The sequence below is a fragment of the Antennarius striatus genome, chromosome 2 (genome assembly GCF_040054535.1).
Source record: "Antennarius striatus isolate MH-2024 chromosome 2, ASM4005453v1, whole genome shotgun sequence".
In the NCBI taxonomy this organism is placed as follows: Eukaryota; Metazoa; Chordata; class Actinopteri; order Lophiiformes; family Antennariidae; genus Antennarius; species Antennarius striatus.
In genome coordinates this window covers 27,299,584-27,322,229 of record NC_090777.1, presented here as the reverse complement: position 1 = coordinate 27,322,229, position 22,646 = coordinate 27,299,584, and the positions used below count along the sequence as shown (strand labels likewise).

Here is a 22,646-nt window from a genome sequence, read left to right as displayed (position 1 = left end):
GAAAGAAATATATAAGTTGCCTTTGGACATAGTGGTACCTCTACTTACGAATGTCTCTACTTACGAAATTTTCTACTTATGAAATTTCTCAGCAGGAAAATATTGCCTGTAGTTACGAAAGAAATTTCGATTTACGAAAGGTAAAAATACAGTATGGGCTGATACTCGCAGCTCCCACAGGTTCCTGAACGCAAGATTCTCATAGCTGCTCTGCCATTGGCTATTACCTAGTATCTTCCTGGCATCCCATTGGCTAAGAGGGACCTCTGTGTGGAGCTTTGAGTATTCGCTATGGACCCCAAGAAGGTGACAAAGAGGAAAAGTAAAGACGAAGAAAATGTTTGTTTTTTTGTGTCTGTACAAACAAAGCAAAATATAATAGAAATGCATGAAAAAGGGGTGCGTTTGGTTGATTTCACTAAAGAATATGGCCGAAATGCATCTACAATCGCCACTTATTAAAACAAAAGGATTTTTTAAGGAGTTTAAGGCATCGCATGGGTGGTTGGAGAAGTTCAGAAGGAGGACTGGAATTCACTCTGTTGTTCATGGTGGGTCAGGAGCACATGAACCAAAGAGGGCAAAAAACACTGAGGACAGCAGTTAAAAGGTGAATGACCATCATTATTATTCTTTATTCTTTGTTTTTTACGTTATGCACAACTCTCATGTATTGTGTAATAATCTAATTGTGACATGTATTTGTTACATGTTTTGATGCATTTTTATGCTTTATAAAACATGTCTGAATTTTTGGGGGCTTGGAAGGGATTAGGGCATTTGCATGGAAAACGCGTTTCTACTTACGAAATTTGCTACTTACGTAATTTCTTCCGGAAACAATTTCGTAAGTAGAGGTACCACTGTATATCTCACAGATTCATGCCTTAGAGTTACAGTGTGTTGTATCTTGTTTTGTGGTCAGTTTTTGCTATTCTGCCCGCTACTTTGTTATTAATTACATTACACTTCATCTTTTGAGGGTAGGACAGACAGATGATCATCTTACTGTCCCTCTCACTTTTAAGATTTTGGCTATACTCCTGTGCACAATTAGTTTACTAGGCAGATGTTTTGATACGAATAAAGGGGATATGCACATTAAGTCTAAAGATAAAACAGTGGAACTGGTTAACCAGAAAAACAAAAAACAGAACAGAAACAAAACTATAATATGTCCGGCCAATGCTGAGCCCCCCAATAAATTGCAATTAGTAATTTTAACATGTTCCTTCAATAAAAGCAACTTGAGCATCAATGCAATTTATTTGTTGAGTTGTTTTTGTTTTGTTTTTTTTGCTGTCAAACCTGCATATATTCAGGAAATTAAGAGCATTTTAGTTTTTTTAGAAAATTATTTTTCTCAACTCACTCTATATTTTTTCTCTTTTTTTTAGCAATACTGTATTATTTTCCTGATATAGTGCAAAGGCAATTGCGAAGGTGTGAGCAGAGAGATTTGTTTGGATTGAAAAGATTCTCTGAAGCAGGTGTTAAATTACTTTTTATGCTTGTAGTGAAGTAAGGAAGTTGTCAAACTTCCTTAATTTTGTGTGTGCGTGTGTGTGCGTGTCTGTGTGTGTGTTTGTGTTTGTGTGTGTGTGTGTGTGTGTGTGTGTGTGTGTGTGTGTGTGTGTGTGTGTGTGTGTGTGTGTGTGTGCGTGTGGCGGGGTGTCTTTCCTACCTTCCGAATGGAAAAAAAGTAATTTCAGCTCATAGTATATAAAGTTGTTGTTAATCGGAATAATGCATCTTGCAATGTAAAATTGATTTAAAATCTTTCAGGATGCTTGCAGAACTAATAAATGAGAAAAAATTGATGATGATGTCACGTGACTGGCCGATGATCACAAAGTTTCACTTCTGCATAGCTTGCCCTGCTTTCAGTCATCGGACTGTTAGGTATGAAAGATAGTCTTTCCTTTCTCCAAAGGGATTAAAGAATGCTTCATATCCAACTAAATGTTTAAATATAGATTTGTCTGCAATGGTGAGTAATATAACATTTTGTTCTGATAACTCATTGTAAGATATGAAAATTATATATGATGGGTGGAAGTAACAAAAATTAAACTAAAAAGTGGAGATAATGGATGGATGGATGGATGGATCTATTGACCCTGTTTTTGGCTCAATCCTATTTAATTCTATTCATATTTCAAATACACATTCTATGCTCTCTTATTTTAATTGATTAATTTTGTAATTCTTTTTTTCAGTTAGTCATGATTAACTTTAAGGGTACCATAGTGCATTTTTAATGCGACCATTGTAAGAGCTTATTGCTGGTGGTATTTGGAATAGAAAAATAATATTGGTAGTGACAAGTCAAAAACGTCCTCTTTTTTTGTTTTCAGTCATCCCTAAAAGGGTGCAAAACCACCAATACTTTCAGTGTTTTGAACTAGGTGCCTTGTGTGGTGTACATGATACACAGAAATAGCTGATTCGAAAGATTTGATCAGAATTACACCTGAACCATCAATAACACTAACGTCTCATTTCTTTTTTAGGCTTTGTTGAGAAATATCGTCCTCCTTTGTCAGCTTCTTCCATTTGTGAGGATGATGAACATGACCTTCTTCCCGTGTTATACTGATGTGAATACCGCTACCGTAGACTGCTCCTACCTACCACTCAGGCATGTCCCCAACATCGAATCTACCACTGTACTGTCCCTTAACTTAAGCCTGACTAAGATACAGCGAGTGGGTGAACATGATTTATCTGGTTTCCCAAACCTTCATACTCTGAAAATGACGGGAAATTGTCAGCCAGGTCGGCTAAGACCTTTAGACAACCTCTCATGCAAGATGGAGATCCACTACAATGCTTTCAAGGACCTGATAAATCTTCAGTTTGTGAACCTATCTGGAAACAGTCTTACCTCCATACCATGGTTACCTGAAAGCCTGAGGGTTCTTGATCTACAGAATAATTGCATCGTCCAGATTATCCACCCATTAGGAACTCCATATATTGAGGAGCTCTATCTCACCAAGAATTGCTTTTATACAAACCCTTGCAACAAGTCCTTTTACATCAATGAAACTGTATTCAGAGAGCTCACAAAAATCAAAACCCTCACTTTGGGGTATGATAATTTGACGGCCATCCCTAAAGGATTGCCACCATCATTGGAAATTCTGGATTTAAGAGTAAATGCAATCACAGAGGTTAAACATGGAGCATTTGTCGGCCTGACAAACCTTAAGCAGTTGAATTTGGAATGGAATTGCCAACGTTGTGACCGTGCAGCCAGGCCTTGCTTTCCTTGTCCAAACAATCTACCTCTACAGCTACATAGAGATTCATTCTACACTGAAAACAGCTCTTTGAGCTACTTAAGCTTGAGAGGAAACTCTCTGAGAACATTCCCTGAGGGTATGTTTCAACCTCTGAAGAATTTACATTCATTAGACCTCTCTGACAACCTCCTGGCTTATGCTATACAGAATGGCACCTTCTTTGCTGAGCTGAAGGGGCTAACTCGGATAAACCTTATCTCTAACTATGAACCCCTGAAGACATTCAAGGAACTGAACCTGTCTCCAGATGTTAGTAGTATGGTTGGTCTTCAGTGTCTTCTTCTAAGTGGTAACTTTTTCCACACACTTTCAAATGAGAGTCTTGAAATTCTGTCCAAACTAAAAAATCTAAAAAAACTAGACATGAAAATGAATTTTATGACCTCTTGTAATGTGAAAGCCCTGAATCAGATACCATCTCTCAATGATATTAATCTTTCTCAGAACATGCTTAAATTCCTTCCACATTGCTCAAGTCTGTCATCAGTGATTGATACACAGCAATGCAGTCAGAACCAAAAATTATGTCCAAATCATGTAACTGACCCACCTGTTATAGTAAAAAATCAGAAATTCACATTTCAAAGTGATGTCTGGGATTCCAACCAGTTAAGCAGTTTGAAAATGTGGCAGAAAAGTGGGTTTAAGTCTTCATCAGATTGGTACGATTTCTGTGATGATAAAATGACTTATGACTTGTCTCAAAATGACATTATCTCTATTAACAAAGAGGTATTTGTTGGCATGGAAAATGCTGTTTGTTTAGACCTTTCTTTCAATTACATCAGCCAGGCCTTGAGGGGTGGGGAATTTGATGATTTGAAAAACTTAGTATATCTTAATATGTCATACAATAGACTTGATTTTTATTATAGAGAAGCTTTCAGTGAGCTGAACACCACTCTGAAATTATTAGACCTAAGTAACAACGATTTTCATTTTAAAATGTCAGGCATGGGTCATCGAATTGAGTTTATTGAGAAATTAACTAACTTGGAAAGTTTCAGTCTGGCCAACAATGGCATTGGAATGCGAATAACTGAAAGGCTGATCAGCAGCTCTTTAAAATACTTCTATTTCAATGGAAATCACTTGGACATTATGTGGGAGTCCGATAACAACAAATACACCAATTTCTTCCACAACTTGACAAACCTCATCTTCCTGGACATCTCCAACAATGAGCTGCAATCAATATCAGTGGAGCAACTTTCTAATCTCCCAAGAACTATTGAGATTCTCATCATCAGCCACAACCTGCTGAAATATTTCCCATGGCAAAATATTTATGCACTCAGCAATTTACGTCACCTTGACATCAGTCAAAACTTCATTTACTTTTTGCCACATGAAGTCATAGAATTTGGGTCATCTTTTTCAGTTTTGGACCTCAGTCATAATCATGTTAGTTTTATTCCTAGGTCTTTCTTCAGTCAAGCTAAATCCTTGAAATACTTGTATCTCAATCACAATCAAATCAAAGAGTTGAACCTTCAGTTCCTTCCTGCTCCCTTTAGAAATGGTAGTGCCCTTGTAAAGCTCACTCTGCATAAAAACCCCTTTAAATGTGACTGTGATACATCTTGGTTTGCAGACTTTTTGCGTAATACTCCCATAGAAATTCCTCATCTTACCACAGCTGTTCGATGTGAATTCCCAGAACCCCAACAGGGTATGAGTATTTTAACAATGGACCAGCGTTCATGCAGGGACATATACGGTTACCTTTCATCTCTAATCTGTTCCTTCCTGGTTGTGGCATGCACTGTTCTACCTTTGATGAAGCATCTCTACGGGTGGGATTTGTGGTACAGCCTTCAGATTCTCTGGGCAGGACATAAAGGCTACTCCCAGCTGACTGGTAGTGACTCACAATATCACTATGATGCTTTTGTGGTTTTTGACACCAGCAACCCGGCTGTGAGGGATTGGATCTATAATGAACTGACCATCAATCTGGAGGATTCAGGTCACAGGAGGTTTTGTCTCTGTCTGGAGGAGAGGGACTGGATTCCTGGACTTTCATGTATTGAGAATCTACATAATGCTGTGTACAGCAGTGTGAAGACAGTGTTTGTGCTGTCCAGTGGCACTGGTGGAAGAGAGACAATTAATGGCATGATCCGTCAGGCTTTCTTCATGGTTCAGCAGCGGCTTCTGGACGAGAAGGTTAGCAAAAACATTTTCATTTTTAAGTACATTTTTATAAATGTGAGCATATGCCAAACCATAAAGATGACTGCATAGTTGTCATGCTTTCATAACACTAAACTATCTCTTCTTTTTCTAACTAGGTGGATGCGGCTGTGCTGGTTCTCTTGGATGAAGTGTTTCCCAGAATGAATTATGTTCAGCTGAGGAAGAGGTTGTGTAGAAAGTCTGTGCTGTCCTGGCCAAAGAATCCAAAAGCCCAACCCCTTTTCTGGAACAGAGTGAAAATGGCATTATCATCAGATAATCTCAGTTTTTATGACAGCAACATTAGTAAAAGTTTCATATAACTACCTTTAATGTACTGTTAGGCACCCCTTTGAGGGTAATAGTCGTAGTTATTTACAATTTCTCCATCTTCTTATCTTCAAAGTTTTATCATTTACCTTGCGACACATTTGCCATGAAACTTGGCGTACTATTTTAATATGCAATAATACGCCAAGTATAATGACAAGTATAAGATTTTATTTTTTGTTTCATGTAACAAATGAATCTCATTGAATGTTTTTGCCCTTCTACTCTGTTTGGCCGTTATTTGTGATTTAGGTTTTGTCCTGAGAGAATCTTAGTGAGCCCAGGTTTCTGGTGTCGGTACCAAATTTAACGGGCACACAGTAAATATTATATAGAACTTTGCATGCCATTACATTGCTGAATAAATAAATCTGAGCTAGATTAACCTGAAAAGCTTGATTTCTTAAATATAACAAGGAGCAAGGTGGCGTGTCTACCACCCACAATCCTATAATTACAGTTGTCATTGTATGCTTGTTAGGAAGAAAAGTAACCGGTAATAGCCCTTAAAGGTTTATGCCTTAATATGCTCCACATATTTACAGTAACATAAGTCTCACAAGTTCCTGTCAGAAACTAATAAAGATTTATTAAAGTTAATTTGCAGGCTGCACGCTGACAAGAAGAAAATAATAAAATAGAATAAATGAAATCAGTTCATCCAAAGATACTAAAAATAACAAGAAAAAGGTTTAAGAACCAGGAACTGCAGATGGCACAGACACCTGATGTGAAAACTCCATCTGGCAAACCACCTTTTTTTCTGAGAGCAAAACCTCAAACATGACTGTAGTTCCGCTTTTTCTGGGTAAAAATGAACATCTGCAGTCCATTTATAAACCTATCGGGGTAAATCCACTTTGCTTTCACAAGTCAATGGCTTTTTCTATTTCCAAATAGACTGGAGGAGTTTTCCAATAACCTTTTTTTTTTTTTTCCACGTGTCTATGCAATTAATGCATTAAAAACAAAACAAAACAAAAAACCTCACTTAAAGTTGATTAAATTATTGATGACAGTCAAAGTAGTCACTGAATCCTGGAGATTACGACCTCGGAAGCGCCATCTCCAACCAACACTAAAGAACAATATGAACAAAAGTAGTCCACCAATCAAACGCTGTTCATGCTGCGTTGATCGCGCACGCACCGGCTTTGGAAAAGCGCGTCCACGAGGTCCCGTTGGATAGGACAGGTCAGGAGAGAACCGAGCAGATGAGATGCGGCGAACGCCGGGGTCTGACGGAGTCCGGGCGGGACGACGCGACGATGGAGCGGAACCTGTCTGGTAAACCAGAACGCGCGCACACCTGGTGTGTATGTATGTGTGTGTGTGCGTGTGTGTGTGTGCGTGTGTGTGTGTGTGTGTGTCTGTGTGTGTGCGCGCGTCGCAACATTTTCACAAATGAAACTCAGTTTTGTGTGTCAGATTAATTATTATATAAGGTAGTCGCTCGAACTCATGTCGCCGTGCGCGTAAAAGCCGGAAACTAATCCTCCATGGTCGTAGTAGTCATTCGGGCGTCCGTTTTCAAAGCTGTGTTATCAAACGGAACGGCCGTTTTACGAGTCGTGTCGCCACTGAACTACAGGGCAGCTTACTTGATAGTTTGGTTGACAGGTTGGTGGGATGGTGAAGTGTCAGAACGGACAGGTCATGTACGGACAAACGTCACCATTGAGCGCAACGTTATCGACAGGGCGGCCGCTCGGGTTCCCTCTTCGGTGAAACAGCTGGCGACAAACTATTTGCAAAGGTTTCATGCAGGTTCGTGAAGTGAGGCGTTTTCTTCTTGTTATTTCTGTATTTATCTATTTATTTTTCATTATTTGTTTCTTTTCCACCTTTTAACGCCTTGTCTTTACGGGTTGACGGGGAGGCGCACAGCTGCGTAAACTTGGCGTGCCCCCATCGAAACTGTTGCATGAAGTCATGATTCCTCATCCAGCTGATGGCATTACACCTGCACGCTAACGTGTTTCCTCTTTCATTGTTTGAGATTAAGTTATGTTTTCAGTTTTACTTTTGTTCGTTTTCGTGGTCAGTTGGCAATGGAAACGTACAAATGATGATCTGGAATGATCTGCGGGAATGATGACTCCATTGCTGGCACATAAAGCTAAATTCATTGTCTGAAACAATGATGGATAAGGGATTGACAGCTATGTTATGACTGACAAGGAGATTTAACCAATCTCTCAGTTGCATCCTGTGCTGTGACTCCCAGCACCCAATCCCTTTGGATTAGAGGAGGGATTATGATTTGGATTTGCTTCTGTTTTGCAGACAGTCCACAATATCTGGTCCACCATGGGCGGGAATGTCCTGATTTTCATTTCCTGAGAACAATTTTTAACATGCTTCAGAGATTTTTGCCTGAGAGATAATAAATGATCAAATATTCCATTTCACATGTACATATAGGAAAATAATTTATAGGCATGTTTCATAACGTGAACACAGTGTTGTAATGCTGTACTTGCTGTAATATGATTTAGCCCAAATTCCAGTACCTATTTTTAGTTGAAGCCTAGTGCACTGGTGTGTCTTCAGCCCTGATAAATTCTGATGATGAACTGTTTAAGTACCCAGAGGGATGGCAGGTAATTGAGATTGGTCTTCCAATTCTCTCTGATATTTGCCTGTGGCTACGGTCAATTTATCTCTGTTGTTCCTGATGTTTGTAGATGAGTAATAATTTAGCGGCCATGGTTCATAATAGCTTCACAAACTGAGTGCTGTCCATGGTGCTGAAATGAGCAGGCTGGTGCCTACACCTGTTTTTATCTCCTTCATTGTGTGGTGTGGTGATTCCCACCATATAGCAGGGATCAAGTGGAATGACCAGGACATCAGTAATATGATACACCACTTATCCAGAGCAGTTAAACATAAATTGTTTACTCCTTAACCCAATAAGGAAGAGAAAGGGTTGTAGGGATAATGAGATTCTTCCTGCTAAGACAATGACCCCGACCAAGAACCAACCTTTTTAGTGACTTAATTTAATACTTAGCAGAACATTAAAAACTACTTGAAAGACTTTCATGAAACATGCCAAAAATTGAACATTTTAATCTTTAAGTAAATCCACAATAAAGAATTAGCTGCATGTTTTTTTTTCTTTTCTGCTTTTTTTTTGGCTTCTTGTTGATCTGCTCACACCACCTCAAGACTACAGGATAGAATTCAGTGAAATGATTCATACACTGTGTAGGCTTACTGGGTGTGGCTTACTTACATAAAGGACTTATTCACTTTCCTTAGTTCAAAATTGTAGTCATAGTTGAACTGATGTCATCTTGTTCACACTCAGGGTGAGCAAACTGTGAGTTGTCACCCAGAGTAACGGGACATCTGTGTCCTCTGATCCTTTCTGCTCATCACTTACTTTAACAGAACCCCAAGGACATGCATTTCATTGGAATTTTGATTTTGGGTTAGGTTTACAGACTTGGTTACAAATGTTTGCTGCAAATACCTTCTAATTAAAATAATAATTTTTGCAAATTTTATACCACTTTCTTTGTGTAGGTTGTTATTTCTTCTGTTAAGTTGGTGTATTGGCAATCGTAAGTAAAAAAAAAAAAAAGAAAAAAAAGATTTTAATGGAAAAAGAATGCAAAATGCCAAAGTGAATTTAAGTCCCAGACATATAGTAAATCTGCATTCGATATTATATTTAATACCATTAATTTTCTCTCAATAACTTTTTCTCTTTCACCTGTCCAGAATCAATGATGTCATGCTTTTTAGCTGAAACCCTGGGACCTCTGGCCTGTGTGTCCATAAGCAAACAGTTTATGCCACTTTTTTTACTAAGACGAAATAAAACTCATCTGAAAACCCTGAACGATCAGGGATGGACGAAGGAAAATTGAGAAGACAAGAGGTGGCCTTCATTTTCGACCTTGTTATTCATTCTGGTTCCATAACGGGGGTAAAATACTATTCCTCTTGGAGGTTGAACATTGCCATATGAAAAAATGCCTTTAAACATTAGAGCCAAGCCCATGCAGACCAAACTGTCTGCTGCCCCAAAGGCTGGTGGGCACGCCGATGGTAGCGCATCTCATTCACGCTTTTCTAGACCGCCCAAACAGGGGAAAGCCAAGCAGGCCCTAAACTCAAATGTAGGCTCTCGCTCAGGGCTAGAACCTGGCTCTGTGTCAGGAGGTGTACCTGTACCAATGTCTAAAATGTCTGGAGGTCAAATGTCAGCGTCAAGGCTTGCCTCGAAGGTCAAATCTACCACAGCAGCAGGTAAAGGAATAACTGCTTCAGGGGGTAAAACTCTATCTATGGAGAACATACAGTCTTTGAGTGCTGCCTATGCCACAACAGGCACCTTGTACCCCAGTGAACGGGATTCCCTAGAGACCTCTGGTAGTTACCCCAAAGGCACCATGACGCTGGACAGAGGCATCAGTCGCTCCCCCCACACTAGCCGGGCAACAGCCATGGGCAGCACCCCCAACATCACCTGCTATGGACGGCATCACCCGTCGGACCCGTACGGAGAGCAAACATTGAATCCGACAGGGAATTCCAGCCTTCGACGTCAGTCCGGGAGACAGCCACAGGCTCTGGATTCGGCTGGAGATGTTTCTAACTTTGAGCTCAAGGCTCAGCTGAAGGATCTGCAGAGAGAGAACGACAATCTGAGGAGAGAGCTGGATGGAGGGAGAGATGGGAGGTCTGGCCACAGCATGAACAACGTCAGCTTCTGGAGCCCAGATGTGAAAAGAGACAAAAGCGTTAGGCTAGAGGATGGAGTAAGGACCTCCATCCCAAAAGAGCAGTACAGGATGAATCCAGATGTTTTGCAGGTGAGAAAATATGACAAAGTCAAAAGTTTGTTTCAAAATTTCTCAATTTCTACTTTAATTTTTTTTAAATGAATAGTGAATGGTCATGGACAAACCTCTGAAACACAACTGTTTACTGCATCAAATGGTGGAATTGTGATGTTGAAACAAACCTTGTTCTGTCCACTCACTTGATCACAGATCACTGTGTCTACTTGTGTTAACTACCCCCCCCCCCGGTCCTGCTGCACACCGCGACGTTTGCTCTCGTCTTCAAGGTTACATCAAAAGGCGTCTGTGCGGTTCATTTGTAAATATGTTTGCCAGGCTCAGCACTCTCTCTGTTTCCATGGGAATGTGCCCTTGTGTCAGTCATTCTAAGTGTTGAGAAGATTGTAAAAAAAAAAAAACCCTCACAGCTCCTCCTGACCAGTCTGTCCTGTGTCACCTCTCCCTGGAGCCTGTCTCACTCAGTTTGTAGCGTTATCCATCTGTCTTCCTCACTGCATCGGCACTATACAGTACATCTGCTCCTTCATTGGCTATATTTTCACATCCCTTGCTGTCAGTTTAATTTATTCATTTGTCTGTGTGACATTTTAATAAATTGTGTGCCTGTGACTACAGGTTTAAGACTCTGTATAAGAACTATTTTAATCCTGACAGAGAATTGTTCACACTGTTGAATTTATGCAGTGGTTTCACATTAGTATGCTAAAACTTAATTAATAATTATATTCTTAGTATTTATAGCACACACAGAACACGCATACACCTACACACACGTGAACATGTTTTGTATTTATTTTAAGAACAAATATCAATAAAGAAAAATTGATTATTTGGAGATTGGTACCTTTTAACTTTGGTCCTCCAGAAACTTTGTAAATGCTGCACAGATTTATAGATTTCAGTTCTGAAACATCTCCCAGAAATGCTTTTGCGATATTTCTCTTATTCCATCGTCCCAATCTAGAGACATGGTGTATTTTTAATCAAAGTGGTTTCAGCAGAAATTTCCATTGTTTCATTTTGTGAGATGGCAAAAATGTTGTCCCACTCTACTTATAGGAGAACATAGAAAGATACAGTTTTATCACAAACAAGTGACCACATTTCAGTTGGGGGGGGGGCAGCTAAATGTTAGTTATTGGTCTATAATGTTGTGTCTTTTGTGGGACATTAAAACGGACCAGCAGATTTTCATGATTTAATTCTCATCCAGGAATTGAAATCTTTTACAATTTCATCATTTCCTTTTGCAACATCATTATTACCCCTTTCTTCAAGGCATTTTCTTCTATTCAGTTAATGTGAATTTACTGTTGAATCTATGTAGCATACACCCATTATTTTATTCAACCTGTAAGTACATTCATTTGGTTCATTGTATCTATCAAACAAAACCTTAGTCAGTACTATTTAGTAATTAGCATTTATTTTTATAGCTCTTTTGTTCACTTCTGTCTTTCTGTCACCCTTTCTGCCTCCTTCTGTCTTTGAGACAAAGGCACCATGGGCTGATAACGATCAGAGTATTGATGGAAATATTGATCTCTCATGAGAGTCACTCTTGTTTGTTTATGGGTAACTATTCATATCTGTCAGACATGAACTATTAATCTTAACACAGAGACCAAAGACATTACAAACATTTTCTTACAATTTCTATCTTTTTTGAGAAAGTTACACCTCAGACTATTTTAGGCTGCCTCTTATCTCACCTGTATTCCTCATCTTCACTTTCATACTATCACTTCTCTCTTTTTTCTTTTGCATTTCTCTTGTTTTCGTCCTTTGAGACTGATGAGTCTCTCAGTGAAACCTTGAAATTAACATAAGGAGTGTCACCTTTTCTTTCAGCCATGCTGGCGAGTTTTTCCCCCTCACCACCTGTTTGGTGTGCGTGTGTGTGTGTGTGTGTGTGTGTACTGTATATGTATTCTTGTATATACTGTCTATCTACAGCTTTGGTTTGTGTGTGTTTGTGTGAGAGATTGTCCACCCACTCTAACTTGATATTCAGTGCAAGCTTGTTGCATTGATTATCCCTGTTCGCCCTCGCCTTCCTCCTACATCATAACTCTGTGTCCTTGGCATGCCCCACCGTCTGGACTCGAGCAGAGCAGTAAGACTGTGAAAAAAATAGTGCTATCTTTATTCGAAAGAAAAATTAGTAACGCCTATGTCAATTATTCTCTCTCGTGCTCAGTGCTGAGTAAGACCCTGTGTTTTTGCAGTCTTTTCTATCACTGCTATGTGTCCTTGGCTGTAAGCACAAGCAAGCAATCATTTTCTATTTGCCAAGTAGAAAAGATTAGAGCTGTAAATGCATTTTAGCATGTTCTATTTTGTAATATTTTGCAGTGTAACGGCAGTAAGACTCAAGTAAGACCCAGTTGGGACCTCTTCTTGTCCAGTGACACATCCGTCATTGCATCAGCACACCTCTTCATTCTTGCTCATGCATCACTGAGTCACTCAGACAAATATTGTTGAACATTAAATGCCAGGAATCTTATTCAAGGCAAATGTTTTGTTAAAGGTTTCAATAACTGAAGAATACTGCATGGAAGATATTACATTTGTAGACAATGTTGAAAGTGACTTTCTCAGCCAAGATCTTATTACATTTTTGTATGACATAATTACTTCAGGTTACCATGTAGATAGTTTAAAGGGTTTTTTTTCATTTTCTTCTTCGTCCATGTTTTACTAACCCAGTTGTGCTTCACATCCATCTGTTCTCTCCCTGTGTTTTCCAAAGAAACATCTCCTCCTGGTGGCCAAACCATGTAATCTTATGACACCAGAAAAACACCATTTCTAAAATGATTTTATATTCATGATTTTATTTTGGTTTTTTTTGTTTTTTTTACATCTGTGCTTCCCATTCATCGCTTCTTTTTGCTGCAGTCTGGAGATGTCATAAGAAACAAGGTCTGTTTTTATGTACCGCAATTTATATGTGGTTTAGGTGCAGCTGTCATCATAACATTTTAATGCTGTGTTTGGTAGATCTGTTTTTTAATCAGTGACTATTAATGTCTTTTTTAGCAGCTTCCCTTGACAGTTCAGGAGCTTCAGGAGGAGCTGAGGGCTCACAGGGAGATGAACAGCCGCTTGCAGCAGCAGCAGCGACAGCATGGGAACTCTGGGTCCTATCGAGAGCTCCGTACAGACCAGGACCACAGAGGGGGGCCCAGTCCTGGGCACAGCCCCAAACAAAGTCCCAGCAATCTGCACAGCTCTGGACTGAAGAGATGCAGCCCGTCCAATACCTACAATTCAAAGCAGCATGAAGTTGATGTGATCATTCACAGCCCTGGTTATGTCTGTAATACTGCTGGGACTGGGCAGAGAATCAGTCCAGGGAACACGCTTCAGCCTGGGCCAAAGATCAGTCCAAATAAGCCCCTCTACAGTCCCAGTCAAGGTCAGGCCGTGGCTCCAAATTCCGGTTCACTCCGGCCCTGCAGCCCCTGCCAGGTACCTGGGTGTGATGGATTCTCCTCACCTCCCCCTCTGGATCCGTCGGAAGATAATTTCTTTCAGTTGCAATCGGAGCATGAGCGGCAGGCCAAGGAGCTGTTCCTATTGAGGAAGACCATGGAGGAAATGGAAATGAGGATTGACTCACAGAAGCAGACGCTCGGCACCCGAGATGAGAGCATCCAGAAGCTGCTGGAGATGCTTCAAGGCCAAAGTCATCAAGGTCAAAGTCGTGGACAGCGGACAGGTGTTGTAACCACGGCGATGCAGGAAGCTGATGCCCAGTTGGAGAACATCCATGCTAGAGAGGTGTGTATCTGATTAATTTATAGTATCAAAGTGATCATAACTAATAAACACACAACAATTATTTGGGCACTTAAAACACAGGTTCAGGTTTTGGAGATACGTGTGAGGTGAAAATGAATTCCACTCATAGAAACATTATAAATGTCATGTAATTTTAATAGTAAGCAGATATTGTCTTAAGATTCTACACAACAAGAGATGTTTTTTTTGCATGTTGTGTGTGATTGTGTGGAAAGCAGCTCAGCAAGTCTTATTAATGGGCCAGATTAACATACGGAGAGCTCTAAGCCTGCGCTCAGCCACGCAGTTTTCACAATCTGATTCAGTTGTGTGTGTGTGTGTGTGTGTGTGTGTGTGTGTGTGTGTCATAAGTATGCACAATCTCAGAATTAAAAAACATTTTCATAAAAGCGCCGTCCACTACTGAGTGATGATGAAGTGTCGGTGTCTCCAGGAGGATGAAGAGTGGTCTGTTCTGCACTCTTGTTTATTTTTAACTCTTAAATCTTCTTAGTCTTTTAATTTCTCTACCTCTCTGTCAGTGTGTGTTTTTGTGTGTGTTTGCAGCCTCTGCTCTTTTCATGACGTTTCTGTTTGTCTGTCTGTTCTACGTCCGCCGAGCTCCGTTCGAATGATTACGTGTGTGTTTGTTTGGTGGTGTGTGCGTGCACATCTGGGGCCTGCCAGCTTAGCGCTGCTGGACACTCCCCTCCTTAGGCTGCTGGTGGCTGATGGGAAATTCATCGCACCGGTTGCCCAACACTTTGACGATTGTGTCATGATTGAGTGTGGGTATATCTGCCCACACTGAAGCAATGTCTTTTGAGCATGTGTGTGTGTATGTGTGTGTATGTGTGGGACCCAAACATGTTATGTATGTAAGAGGTGAGTACCTATGCACTCACACACACACACACACACACACACACACACACACACACACACACACACACACACACACACACACACACACACACACACACACACACACACACACACACACACACACACACACACTGTTCTGTGCTATACTTAACTGTTTGACACGTTAACACATACTGTGGGTGTAAGGGAGGAGGAGGAGGAAGAGGAGGGGTGAAGGGGTCTGAAAGGTGAGAGAGAGGGAGAGACGGGAGAAAGGAGTGTTTTTCTAAGGTGGAAAAACAGGCTGTGTTTGTCTGAATATTAATACATGATTAATGAGGGAAAACACACCGACCGCCCTCATTGAAAAGAGACGAGACTGTTGTTCTTTCATTTTTTTTCTACCTTCGTCTGCTTGTGGCCCCCTCGTCTCAGAGATTGAGATGAGATGATGGAGTGTGTTTGTGTCTGTGTATTTATATACTGTGTGCATGTTTGTTTAGGTATTTACGTATAAAATAGATAGATAGGTACTGTATTTGTGTGTTTATGGGTTTACACAGATAGAGCAGAACTAAACCAAAGTATAAGCGTTGATCTTTAGGTTCTTAAACCAGACCAAAAGCTTGGCTTAAAGGGAATGAAACTGATTCATATGAATGGTTGTATACTGTGGAGCCCTACCTGGGTATATTTTTTATATTGTTTAGCCTTTAAATACATCAAAATGTTTTCAAATATTTAATGCGGTTAAAGGTTTGAAATACGGTTTAGTTAAACATTCAAAACAAGGAATAAACTAATGTTGGTGCATAAACTGCATTGTCTAGTATCAATGAACAGTTTTTCTATACACCAATAAAACTCAAACAAAAGTAGCTCCTGGAGGGATCTCTCATTATACTGAATTATGTCAAAATTATGCTTATGTATATATTTTGACTTGAGTTTTTTTTTTAAAAACTGTAGTGCCGGATTGGTTATTTATGATTCTTGTAGGGAAAATAACTAAATGTGATGTGGTTGTGGTTTTTCTAGTGTGGCTGGTCAAAATGAGTGTTAAAATTTGAGGTGCCTGTAAATTTCAACAGGTGCTCTGCTTTGTTTAACTGTAGGAAGCAGGCTACTTCCTGTGAAGGCCGCTTGGCTCATGCCTACGTGTCAGAGGCGTGATTTATCCTACACGTTTCACAGTTACTGAAAAGCCAGTGATAGTGCAGGCACACCCACCCCCATCTGTCTGTCTGTCCACTCAGCCAGATGTGAAGTTACCTCAACCAGCTGTCTTTATTTGTGTATGGTGTTCTGGTATGCAGCCTGTGTGGGTACAGACCTACAACACTTCCACCTGCTGATGTGTGTTGTCAAGGAATAGCCTGTGTGTAGTGGTTCTTAGTGCGATCAGCGTAAACTCTTACAGTGACAAAACAAACAAGTAACTATATATTTAATCTGACTGAATTCTGAATATTAGAAATATTGCCAATACTATTGGTGTCCACAAGAGGGGGATGTCTCACCACAATTTAAATTCTGTGGCAGCTCAGTGCACTGCAATGAACTGTGAGACACACACACACACACTCACACACACACACACACACACACACACACACACACACACACACACACACACACACACACACACACACACACACACGCTGAGAGGCACAAATCTGGGTCTAATCGGCTCTCCCCAGCCGCCAGGTCCCCGTAGACTCAATAATAACAGCTGCACCACTGGTCTGTTCCTGCCTAACCCTGACCTGCTGCCAAGGGTGCACTCACACACACACACACACACACACACACACACACACACACACACACACACATGCATTTTGTGTGTGTGTGTGTGTGTGTGTGTGTGTGTGACATTTTTGTATTTGGAATTGGCATATCTACTTTCATATATATCATACTGCAGATTTCATTGGGACCTCGGCTAGGACCCGGCGCTCTGCCGTACATGCAGACATCTCACTCAGTAACGTTGCTCTGGTGTTGAGAGCGTAATGGCAAAGCACTTATAGCCCTCGTGTTTTTCTATAGTAGGACTGGCTTGTAAAGTCTGGGCTGTTTTTGGCAGAGCCTCTCTGTCTTTACCTGCGTTCTCTCTCTCCCTCAAACTTTGATGAAGCTTCAGAGATGGAGCGTTTTTTAGAATGTACAAGTGGGAGCATGTTGAGATGTGGAAGCTGATGTCAGCAAATTTCTCTTTTTAAAGGAACTTCTTATCCATTTTTGCTCTTTTTATGATGCTGTGACATCCATTCATCCATGATTTCTCCTCTGCCTTACTGTCTTTGTATGTTTGCCCCGACAATTAACATTTCCCACACTCTCTGGTCTTCGTCCTCGGGCCAGAGTGCTATCTATTGCAATTAGGTTAATTGGTTAAAAGCTTGTCCTGGATCGGGATTTTTTTTTCCACTCTTCTTGTGATTGGCCACATTTTTTTTTTTTTGCCTAATGAAGTCCCTTAAAAAAAAAACCTGTATAAAAGGCAAATGCATGTGTGCACGCACACACACACACACACACACACACACACACACACATACACACACACACACACACACACACACTCACACACACACACACACGACACTCAGGAACACGCCGATGTACCGTTCTCCCCCACCACACCCCGGGCACCACACACTCGCTACGCTCTGTTGATCTCCCAGAATGTTCAAGCGGAAAGGTTTATCGGGACGAAATTACACCCCTCGAACCTTCTTGCCCCCCCCCCCCGTCGTCACATCTCGGCCTTTGATTTTCCTTTTGTCTTCTCCAAACTCTTCTCTGTCTTTGAACTTTAAAGGAGAAGTGTTTTCACATTTGTGGCAAGAAATGTGTTTCCTCTTTCTGTTGGGGAGAAGACAGAAACATGATTGATAAGTTTATGTGTCAGTGTGTGCTGTGACTCTGAGGGATCTGTACACGTTCTCTAGAATGTTCGTGGCATATATGACACCATTGCCTTCAGGCTAGAATTGAACCTTTTGACCACATCTTTCTTTCAGGATGCCGGCACTTATAGCTCTAGTCTTACGTTTTGATCCTATTCATTCCATATGCTTGGTCCTCAAACACATGTGGAGTCGAAGAAACTTCAATGACATGATTTCTTGCACTGCTTTAATTTATCCCGTTTTCTCTACCTGTAATTTAATCCTTTGTTGATAAGAAGTAAATACACCCGTTATCTTCCTTATCTCCTGGCATTTCACCTCTTTGAGAGAACTGGGAAGAATTGGAGCAATGGGAAATTTTGGCAACCTGTAACCTCTTACTCTGCGTCTCCTCATGCCTTTATATCATCCGACAGGCTAATGAGCTGCTTTAATGCGAATGTCCTTTTACCTCCTGCTATTATTTTTATTCCCTCCATGAACAAAGTGAAGAGGGAATAAGAATTAATTCTCTGTACGCTGGTGAATGATTATATTCTTTTCATGCCTCCTGTCCGTCCAGCAGCTGTCTGTCTGTCCGTCAGGTTTCGTTTCTACAACATAACTCTGAAATATTTTTTCTCATCCATGTATGATGGAGTATTAAGGATTTTTGTCAGTTTTGCTTTACATTATTTCAGTTTTCTCGTTACAAATTTGAATTCTGCTTATTCTGCTTTTTGGTCTTGTAATAATTTATTGCACTTTATGTCTTTTAGTCCACCTGTAGCTTTGGTTTGTCTTACATGTGGTTCCAAAAACACCTGTGTGTCTGTGCCGTGTGTATTTTTTTTCATCCTGTACTGAATAGGGGAAATATTCTGTATTTTTGCCTCTGCCATCAGAACCAGGAAGCAACAGGCATCCTTCAGTTTATTCACTTGGAAAAACATACACTCAAAATGTACAGTTAAATGCAATGGTCTTGAATGAAAGATGATGCTATAGGATGTTACTGTTGCAACAACAGAAGGGCCCTGAATCCCCATCAGCACCAGTAGAGGTGCTCTACTCACCAGTCCAGGCTTGTGATTCCTGCAGTCACAGCAGAAATCGACACCTCGAGCCTACAGGTGGACACAGGGCGGCGGTGAAGATGACTGTTGATGTGTTGCATTGGAAAGATGTTGCAGTGGTACATTTCACATGCAAATGAGACAGCTGTCTGTGTTGGCTTCAAGGCTCCATTCCATTATTTATTCGATGACACTGCTTGAAAGAGGTGTTGTGTTTTGTTTTGTCAGATGTGTTTTTATCTCTGGGGCATTTGGAATTATCGGGTTTTTAATTTGATTTTATTTTTATATGCAATGTGTTTTTGTCCGTACTATACAACAACATAACACAACAATGAAATGATAAATGCTCTGTGTAGTGTGTGGTTGTTGTTTTTTTGTTATGCGTAGAGCAGTTAGCTCTGAAGTGTCAGTGCTTTTGTGTGGGCATCACAGCTAATGGTCAGAGCTACCATTAATTATTTATGGAAGAAGTGTAGCGCATGTGCCTGCACAAAGTATTGCTAAGGAAAGAGCTCTAGCCTGCCAGAGACATCTGCAGCAGAGATGGAGATAACAAGTGAGAAATAGAGCGATGACTGCTAAAAAAAAATGACAGACACAGAGTTACTGAGTGCGTCTCCGATCTGCTAACATATAGAGACAGGAATAAATATCAATAGAGAGCAGAGACAATTGACACCAGCGACGTCAGTAAGAGGTGGAAAGAAGCCCTTGAGAGAGCATCAGACAGCGATCAGCTGAAAGATTAAAGAAGTTTTTTTTTTTTTTTGGCAAAGCTATACCTTTTGAGGATGTGTAAATAAAGGATAACATAGCTCCATTTAGCTTCTATATTTTGCCGAATGAGGGACTGATTGGTATATCTGCGTGTTATTAGAAAGAACTAAAGATGATGAGCCGCCAGGCTTATTTTTACCGGGTCCCTCCCCAGGAGCTTCATCGTCGGAACCAGTTACAGGCAGATCCAGTCAAGACCAGGGCTCTGCAGACTGTCATTGATATGAAGGTAGGAATTAAGGAGGAGTGAGAACAGGCAGGTTTTTTTTTATTCCTTCATTGATAATTTGTGACTAGTGTTGATTGAGATAAATCAGCAGTTTCTTAAATATTACTGTTCTATGCTGTTAATAACACCAACTATATAGTAGCTCTGAACTCCAAAAACACTAGAGAATGAGATCAAATAGTGTTAAGTGAGTGAAATGACTATATTAATGTTATGATCCGGTTCTGCAGCGTTGCTTCTCCTAAGTTGCAGCACGATTGAAGCCACATACCGACAGAAATGAGTTATTAATGAGCCCTGCTGTAATGTGAGCACCCCTGTCCCTGGTCACCTGTGAATGGAGTCACATGGATGCGCAGACGATTTAAAAAAACTTTGTCTTAATTGTCTGGTGGAGCAGCCGTGCCCAAGTAAAAGCCTTTACCGGCTCTGCAGAGTGGAGAACATATTCAATTTGTTTCAAATGTCACATATGGAAGCTTTCACTCTCATCTCGGCCCCCTTTGAAGTCGTTAGACTTGTGAAAAATGCAGTTGACTCCACATGTGTCTTGTGTGCACACACACACCCACCCACCCACCCTCTCACATGTATTTAGTCTTCATTCAGCAAATGCTTGTTCTAAAAGTGGTTCCTTTACAGAAAAGCCACAGTTATTTTTCACACATACTTTGTGATTTGTCTGCCTATTAACAAACTGCACATGTGCAATCCCGGCTTGCCCACACTGTTGTAAATGCATGAGAGAGCCCCAATTAAATTTGACAGTTTTCATTAGTAAAAAAAGCCAAACAAATGTTGCCAGAAGGACAAGGCATATGGTGGAGAACAATCCAACTATGGGAATGTTGGTGTTGAGAAGATCCCCTGCATTGTGGCTTCTAAAACTGTCCTAGATTGATAGTAAATGTTGATGAAACTGTTTATGTTGGTCATGTCTATCTCTGTATATATAACTGTGTTTGTTGTTGTCTGTGTTGTTTCTTACCTTTTAAGTGGTGTATGTTTCCATTTTGTGATTACAGAACACCAACCCATCTTTCTATTTTGACCCAGATGTTGTCTGGCAGGTACAGTAATGAGAGCTCACCTCTTCATCTTTATGTCAGCTCAACAAACATGAGCTGCAAATATGCACTACTTGTGTTTCCATTTATCACTTTTAAAATGTTTCCTAGGTTGGACTGCAGTACCATCACATACAGTAGTTCAGTAGTTGGTTTTGTTGTTACCATTTGTGTTCTCTCAGGGCTTCACTTGTTCCTCTTCCTCTGGTGAACCTTTTTTCTGTCCTGACTTGAAACTTAAAACATCTAAAATGGTTCAATAGCATGGACTGCATAGAAACATTTTCATATTAACTGTGTGTGTGTGTGTGTGTGTGCGTGCGTGTGTGCGTGCGTGCGTGCGTGCGTGTGTGCGTGCGCGTGTGTGTGTGTGTGTTGAGTAAGTTGGAAGAACTAACAAAGATGTCTGAATGCCCCATCTTGTACTGGGTATGCAGTGAAAACCTTTGCCCATGCATGCACTCTTTGTGTATGTGGGTGTGTGTGTGTGTGTGTGCGTGCATACATGCCTGCGTGCTTGCATGCGTTGTTCATACCCTCCTCTTTGCACTGCGTATGTGTGTTTGTGTATTTAGGATGGTATACGCAGCACTGTGTGCTGGCAAGGCTGATGTCAGAGGATGTAATAAAGGTCAGATGCTTACATGTTCCTTGTGGTTTGTGCTGATGGCATCATGCAATCTGCTTCCATTTATTCAATTACCTTTCTCTTCTCTTCCAAGGTTTGGCATTTAACGTATGTCTGAACTCATGCAGCTAAACAACCTCAGGACCTGTCCATGACGGACCCTTTCATTCCCTTATAGACTTTACTAAAAAAAATAAAATAAAAAAAAATATATATATATATACACACACACACACACACACACACACACACACACACACACACACACACACACACACACACACACACACACACACACACACACACACACACACACACACACACACACACACACACACACACACACACACACACACACACACACATATATATATATGATGCATACAAATGTCTGCCTCGGTATTTGCCCCATTTTTCCAGTCATAAAAAAAAGGGTACACATTAATATGGATACAGGATACTATGAGGTGTTCTGTAAATATGTAAGTTATATATAATATAATATAAGTTTTTCTTATTGTTGGTTAAGCCAAATAATTTTCAAGGCAAATAATGCATGGGTTAAGCTGCCAGTATTTGTCATTTGAACCATTCATTGAATGGTTGAATAACTTTGAAAAGTCCTCGCCTCACAACTTTTTGCTGTCCAAATTTTGGTGGATGTGGCAGACAATTTCAGT

General features: G+C 40.5%; 2 protein-coding genes across 3 annotated transcripts in view; both read left to right on the top strand.

The window, feature by feature from the left end:
* Positions 1 to 291: 291 nt before the first annotated feature.
* Positions 292 to 5,906, top strand: LOC137601921 (toll-like receptor 9). The gene is made up of 4 exons (XM_068324418.1): positions 292 to 306; positions 2,514 to 3,894; positions 4,186 to 5,477; positions 5,603 to 5,906. Exons 1-4 carry the CDS (start codon positions 292 to 294, stop codon positions 5,807 to 5,809), a joined length of 2,895 nt encoding a protein of 964 aa, XP_068180519.1. The 3' UTR covers positions 5,810 to 5,906.
* Positions 5,907 to 6,985: 1,079 nt separating this feature from the next.
* The window catches only part of LOC137587556 (ERC protein 2-like), a 149,359-nt gene continuing 133,698 nt past the window's right edge, over positions 6,986 to 22,646 (top strand). For both annotated transcript variants that reach the window (XM_068304062.1, XM_068304054.1), the window contains exons 1-4: positions 6,986 to 7,103; positions 9,549 to 10,645; positions 13,682 to 14,425; positions 21,297 to 21,341. In XM_068304062.1, the coding sequence (XP_068160163.1) occupies positions 9,803 to 10,645; positions 13,682 to 14,425; positions 21,297 to 21,341 (1,632 nt within the window). In that variant the 5' untranslated portion in view covers positions 6,986 to 7,103; positions 9,549 to 9,802. The remainder of the gene's footprint in view (positions 7,104 to 9,548; positions 10,646 to 13,681; positions 14,426 to 21,296; positions 21,342 to 22,646) is intronic.

Excerpts from the sequence above, each read along its gene's own strand:
- LOC137601921 (XM_068324418.1), top strand. Across the intron at positions 3,895-4,185 it reads TCAGAAATTCACATTTCAAA|AAGCTTTCAGTGAGCTGAAC; the intron begins GTGATGTCTGGG and ends TTTATTATAGAG. Across the intron at positions 5,478-5,602 it reads AGCGGCTTCTGGACGAGAAG|GTGGATGCGGCTGTGCTGGT; the intron begins GTTAGCAAAAAC and ends TTTTCTAACTAG.